At 45.5% G+C, this 6872-nt stretch overlaps 1 protein-coding gene across 1 annotated transcript in view; it reads left to right on the top strand.

Annotated features, from left to right (window-relative positions):
- The window catches only part of Kpna2 (karyopherin subunit alpha 2), an 11447-nt gene extending 10112 nt beyond the window's left edge, over positions 1 to 1335 (top strand). The window contains exons 9-10 of the mRNA XM_031354083.1: positions 352 to 507; positions 992 to 1335. Of these exons, the coding sequence (XP_031209943.1) occupies positions 352 to 507; positions 992 to 1084 (249 nt within the window). The 3' untranslated portion in view covers positions 1085 to 1335. The remainder of the gene's footprint in view (positions 1 to 351; positions 508 to 991) is intronic.
- The last annotated feature ends 5537 nt before the right edge of the window (positions 1336 to 6872 follow it).

Here is a 6872-nt window from a genome sequence, read left to right as displayed (position 1 = left end):
TCTGTAGACCAGGCTGTCCTGGAACTCAGAAATCCGCCTACCTCTGCCTCCCAAGTGTGTGCCACCACCGCCTGGCCTGGCTCCCTTTCTTTTAAGGGTACTTTTTTTGTGGGTGATGGTGGAGCAAGCCTTTAATCCCAGCCCTCAGGAGGAAGAGGCAGGCGGATCTCTTCGAGTTTGAGACCAGCCTGGTCTATCTACATGGTAAACTCCAGGACAGCCAGCGCTACATAAACTGTCTCAGAAATCAAAATCAAACAAAAGTAGATCAAAATATGAAAAGTAAAACACCTCTCATAGAAACTGATATTTGTATCTCATAGAGGGTAGTAAACTTGAATTGTGTTTTGTTTTAAGGCTGCGGAGAAACTAGGTGAGACAGAAAAACTCAGTATAATGATTGAAGAGTGTGGAGGCTTGGATAAAATTGAAGCACTACAGAGCCATGAAAATGAGTCTGTATACAAGGCCTCATTAAACTTAATTGAGAAGTACTTCTCAGTGGAGGTGAGTAATAGCCATGTTCACAGGTCCAAAAGTATATACGAATTCACAAGTATCTTCAAGCTTTGACCTTTGATTCTTACATTACCTCATCACAAAGAACAAGGAGCAGTGCAGCCCAGACTTGCTGTGTGTCTGTGTGTGTGCGTGTGTGTGTGCGCGCATGTGCGTGTGTGCGCATGTGCGTGTGTATTTGTTCTTCTAGTATTGGCTTGATGGTGTCTGAACAGCCTGGGACACATGAATATCCTGAGTTTATGGGTATCCTTGTGGAAGTTTATGGAGAAGAGGACGAAACTGAGAGCCTTAACTGCCTGATTGATCTATTGTGCAGTGATGGGTGCACAGGTGTCAGTTTCTGCCTCAATCCTTCTCCCAGCACTCATTGGTTAGCTAAGCTTTGGCAGGCAGTTTTCTGCTAAGTGCAGGCTTTGAGACAGGGTTCTGCTAGAAATGTACCACGTTTATCTTGTCTTACTATTTCCAGGAAGAGGAAGATCAAAATGTGGTGCCAGAAACTACCTCTGAAGCATTCGCCTTCCAAGTTCAGGATGGAGCTCCCGGGACCTTTAACTTCTAATGTCCAGCCAAGGCACAAAGTAGTTAGCTATGTGCTGTGCTAGTCTATGTTCTCATAAATTTGTCCTACTGTTTCTCTACTAAGAACTCTTTTTAAATGTGGTTTGTTATTGTAGCACTTTTTACAAAAAAACTATACTTGAACAGTTGTAAACTGTACATACTCTATGAAGCTGTCCTCTGAGTTCATTTCTATGTGGAATTTCGTACCCTGTCGTGTCCTGTAAATAAAGATTAAGTTCCATTCTTTAACTCTGTCTTGCTGTTTTCTTACTTGAAATTATTGTTGGAAGTGAAAGTGGATCAGAGATGTTGTGATGACCCATGCCTTTAATCCCAGCACTTGGGAGGCAGAGGCAGGTGGATTTCTGAGTTTGAGGCCATCCTGGTCTACAGAGTGAGTTCCAGGACAGCCAGGGCTACACAGAGAAACCCTGTCTCGAAAAACCAAAAAAAAAAAAATATATATATATATATATATATGAGGCCTGGATGTGTTACAGGCATGACTCCAGAGAGTGAGGTAGTAGAATATAGCTGATATCTAAAATACATTGCTTCGTATGAGAATAAATTCTCAGCAGGGACTTTCCTGTTAAGAATGTTCTTGTTTTATTGCCCCATGAGCCAAATTCCACACGGCAGAATGCCTTCATACCCACTGGGTGTAACAAGCACTCCAACAGCCTCTGACTCCCCTATCAGGTTGTCAGTGTCTAAATAGTACAGGTTTAGTGATATACCAAAGTTTCTTTGGTAACAATTTTTATTTTATGCACGTTTTGTCTACATGTATATCGTGTGTGCCTGCAGAAGACAGAGGAGGGTTGTTGGAGTCTCGAACTGGAGTTGAAGTTGGAACTGCCAGATGGAGGTGCTCAGAATTAACTCTGGTCCTATTGTAAGAATAGCAAGTATTCTCAACCAACTGAGCTGTCTCTCCAGCCCTGATTTTCTTGTAAATTTTTTATTTTGAGATAAGATCTCTATGTAGTCCTGGCCGTTTGAGGGCTTAATATGTAGACCGAGATGGTCTCAAACTCAGGTCATCCTGCGTCTGTCTCCCAAGTGGTTGGTAGGAGCAAAGGCGTGCGCCACCAATCTGGCCTTTGTAGGTTTTTTTTTTTCCCTTGGTTTTTCGAAACAGGGTTTCTCTGTATTGCCTTGGCTGTCCTGGAACTTACTCTGTAGACCAGGCTGTCCTCAGAAATCCACCTGCCTCTGCCTCCCAGGTGCTGAGGTAAAGGTGTGCGCCACCACTGCCTGGCTAAGGGTTTTTGTTTTGTTTTTTAAGCTTCATTTTAATTTATGTGTATGGTGTTCTGCCAGTATGTACTATATGCATGTGGTGCCCTTAGAGGCCAGAAGTGGGAAGTGAACCCGGGTCCTTTTCAGAAACAAGTGCTCTTTTTTTTGTGGTTTTTCGAGACAGGGTTTCTCTGTGTAGCCTTGGCTGTCCTGGAACTCACTCTGTAGACCAGGCTGGCCTTGAACTCAGAAATCTGCCTGCCTCTGCCTCCCAAGTGCTGGAATTAAAGGCGTGTGCCACCACCGCCCGGCACTAGTGCTCTTTTAATTGCTGAGCTATCTCTAGAGATTAGCTAGTTGTTCTTAGCCAAGGATCCATCTCTCCAGCTCTGGACTTGTTAAGTAAAAAGAATATTGCTTCCAGCACCTGGGAGGCAGAGACAGGTGGGTTTATGAATTCTAGGCCACCCAGAGTTTAATGGTGAGACTGGCTGGGATGTAGGTCAGTTGACTAGCATGGAGAAAGCCCTGGATTTGATTAACAGTACTGTGTAAACTGGGGACATGGTGGTTGTCCTAGTGTGCTTTTCTGTTGGCTGAGATAAAATAACACAACCAAAGGAATTAGGGGAAGGGAAGGAAGCCAGGCCAGGAACCTAGAGATAAAGCCTGAAGCAGAGCAGTTAAGAGCACTGACTGTTCAAATCCCAGCAACCACATGGTGGCTTAAAACCACCTGTAATGAGATCTGATGCCCTCTTCTGGTGTGGCTGAAGACAGCTACAGTGTACTTATGTATAACAATAAATAAATCTTTTAAAAAGAATGCCTGAAACAGAAGAACCCTATTGACTGTCTTGTTTCCTCTGGTTTGCTCAACAGCAACCTTCCACAGACTACAGAAGGGTGGCCCACCTGTGACAAAGAGCAGTCAAGAAGTGTTCCACAGACATAATCAGATGGAGGCAGCTGCTCAGTTGAGGTTTCCTCTTCCAGGTTATGTCAGGTTGACAACCTTGGCTATCTATGACAGTGGTTCACTGTAATCCTACACTTGGGATTGGAGGCAGGAGGAGGCAGAGCTCATAGTCATCCTCCATTAAGCTTCATTGGATGAGACTTTGTCTCAAAATTTTTGACTTTCTCAATTTGCCTTTTTTTTTTTTAATTCCTAGAACCAAGTAAGTTAAAAACCAAAACTCTTTGCCCAGATGGTGTCAGTTTGTTTCTATCCCACCAAGCTCTTGGGTTTTGTTGATATAAAACCTGGAAACCCAGTGAGTGGGCAGACCCAAGTTCAGAGGCCATTAAGGGTTATAACAACTGGTTAGTTCCCTCCCTCTGCTCTTGCCCAAACACAGTGGACTGGTTTTTGGAAAGCTTTTGGGTCATACTGGGGCCTTCTTTTGAAATTGGGTTGTTGACCTAATTTGTGATGAACAAAAAGCTGGCCACATGATGTCATCCTCCTTCCCAATATTCCCCAACATCCCCCCCACAAGTGTTAGTGAAAAGTGTTCTAGAACATCAAGAGTTTAATTGTTTTTTGTAATCTCGGTCATTGAAATGACAAAAGACACCGGGCCTATCAAGTAGGTCGTTGAGGGGGCAGCAGTGCAGTTGAGTTCCAAGCATTTGTGTGTTAAATGCCATGTGGTTGGCATAGTTTGAAAGTATCATTCTGATGGCTGCATACCCCTCGTTCCTACTAAGTACTTGGGACGATTTCCTAGACCGTATGTGAATTGCATGCATCAAGCCCTCTGAACTGATGAGTTCTTACATTGCTGCCACCCCCTCCGTGGTAGCTGGCTGTCCCGAGCCAGGGCTGGGAAGCACTGGTACTGTGGATGAACTGCTGTTTGGCAGCTGTGTCCCCCTAAGGTTATGCCCGGCAATGGAATACAACTCTGATGAAGAAAGTAAGGGTACCTATGGCTGTAAGACAAATATCTCACCAGGTGTGGTAATCCCAGGGCTTGGGAGGCAGAGGCAGGCAGATCTCTGTGAGTTGGAGGTCAGCCTGGCCTATCTACATGAATTCCGGGCTATTGAGGGCTACCACCTAAGTCTGGTAGATATTTCCAACCCTTTATTGGGAAGGACTTCTGTTTTTTCAGAGACTCCTATGCAGATATATTTTGTGTACTAGCCTAACTTTATTGTTTTCCCTGCTATTTATTGTTAGGCAGGCTGGCCTCGAACCTAGGATTCCCCTGTCCCAGCCTCCAAGTTCAGGGTTTACAGGTATGTGTCACTTTGTCAAGTTCCTTCTTGTTAATCATAGATAAAAATTACAGCCCAGGGGTGGTGGCACACACCTTTAATCCCAGCACTTGGGAGGCAGAGGCAGGAGGATCTTTGTATGTTTGAAGCCAGCTTGGTCTGCAGAGAGAGTTCCAGAACAGCCAGGGCTACATTGAGAAACCCCATCTCTGGTGAGGGAAGACCCACAAGGATCTCAGTGGTAAGGGATTTTCTTGGTATTCTGGAGACCCTGAATTTGACTCCCTTGGAACACACACCAAACATTGTACACTCAGTAGTATTTTATCCAAATGGTGAATGTTATTCAACCTCTTGTCCTTTACTCCTGAGCCCTGTATCCCCACCCTGAAGTGTTGGGATTATAGGTGAGCCACCTATAATCCTGGCTCAGCACAGCTTCCTTAACTGGGTTATCTGAAGCTACCAATTTGAGCGCTGTGGGTCCCTTCCCCAGGCTCTGAATCGCTGTAATGATCACACCAGGGCCAGAGAAACCAGCTCAACTTTGGCTTAGTGCCATTACACGGCCAACAGGAATTTACAGAAACTAGAGTAGCGGTCACCAGAGGGTACTCACAAACTGACCCCGAATGAGGGACAACTCACATGACTGTCCCAGGTGAGTTCGATGTCTTCCTGAATCGTTCATTGTTCAATCCTGTTTCAACACTTCTGGGCTGGATAACTGGAGTATTTCTTCATCCTGCTGGCCTTTAGAGCCGTTGCTTGAGATACCCAAGTCCAATTTGGTGAGGATTTGTCTGGAAACTTCTTGGACCCCAATCTCTTCTCTTTGCTTGCTGGCTATGATATGAGCATTTTCTCTGCCACACCATCCCTTTCATTGCTATCCAGCATCCCTACCAGAGGCCCCCAAACCACGAGCCAAAATCAACCCCTTAGAACTTAATCTCAGTCGTTTTGATAGTGACAGCTGACATTCATTCCAAAAGCCTGATGAAACTCAAAAACTTGGAGCTGCCTGTTTCCCCAGAAAGAGAATGTGTAGGGATTGGCTTCAGGCTCAGTTTCCCTGCAGGTCCCAGTGGGTGGGAAGGTTACTGAGGGCAGTATCTGGTTCCTCCAGCCAAACAGCCAGGTCTCTCCCTCGGAAGCAGCCACACCCTTCCTCGGGCATTTACCCAATGGGCTGGAGAGATGGCTGTCAGCTCACTGGCTGCTCTTCTAGAGGTCCTGAGTTCAATTCCCAGCAACCACATGGTGGCTCACAACCATCTATAATGGAATCCAGTGCCCTCTTCTGGCATGCAGGCACACATCAGATAGAGTACTCATAAAAATGAAATAAATACATTTTTTTAAAAAAAGAGTTTGCTCGCCGGGCAGTGGTGGCGCATGCCTTTAATGCCAGCACTTGGGAGGCAGAGGCAGGAGGATTTCTGAGTTTGAGGCCAGCCTGATCTACAGAGTGAGTTCCAGGACAGCCAGGGCTACACAGAGAAACCCTGTCTCGAAAAACCAAAAAAAAAAAAAAAAAAAAAAAGATTTTGCTCAAGCACGACTGTGGGGTGGGGAGGATTCCTTCTTAATCATGTAGAAATTGCAGAGCCAGCCTGGCTCAGGAGCTGTCTGTCTCCTGAGCAAGGACCTCCTTTCCTAGACCTGTTCTTTGCCCTTGACACTAACAACTGCTCCCTACTCCTCTATTGTTTGTGGTGTGTAATCATATTGGAGGAATTTGTTAGCTAAGGTCACAGCTGGCACCCAGGTATCTCTGAGTCTCGTGACCCCGGGTACAGTTTTGCTTGAGAGACTCAAATTTGCAGGGGCACAATGCCTGCGAACCTACCCACTGGGAGATTTATAGGCAGACATGAAGAGAACAGACCTCTAGAGATAGAATGGGGCCTCAAAGCTTCTTCTTGTGGTACGTTCTAGAGGGAGTGCCTAAAATGGAAGAGGTTAACTTCATTTTTATCCCATCCGAAGATAGCTCTGGCCATCTTGGGACCAGGATGGTCTTGAACTCCACCTGCCTCTGTCTCTGGGAGAGACATGAGATTGGAAGTTCAAGGTTATTCTTGACTACAGAGCACGTTTAAAGCCAGCTGGAGCTTTGTGATACTCTGTCCCCCTCCCTCCAAAACCCCCACAAAACAAACAAACAAAATGCAAACCAAACCAACAAAACAGAAGTCTGCAGAGTGTGTTCCCACATTGACAATCTAGCCTCTCTCAGGGAGAAATGGAGAGACATTCTCCTTTCCTTGTGCAAAGAAATTACTCATCGTCTGCTTCCTGGAGCCAATGTG

This window comes from Mastomys coucha, unplaced genomic scaffold (assembly GCF_008632895.1).
Source record: "Mastomys coucha isolate ucsf_1 unplaced genomic scaffold, UCSF_Mcou_1 pScaffold5, whole genome shotgun sequence".
In the NCBI taxonomy this organism is placed as follows: Eukaryota; Metazoa; Chordata; class Mammalia; order Rodentia; family Muridae; genus Mastomys; species Mastomys coucha.
This window is presented reverse-complemented; position numbering and strand designations above follow the sequence as displayed.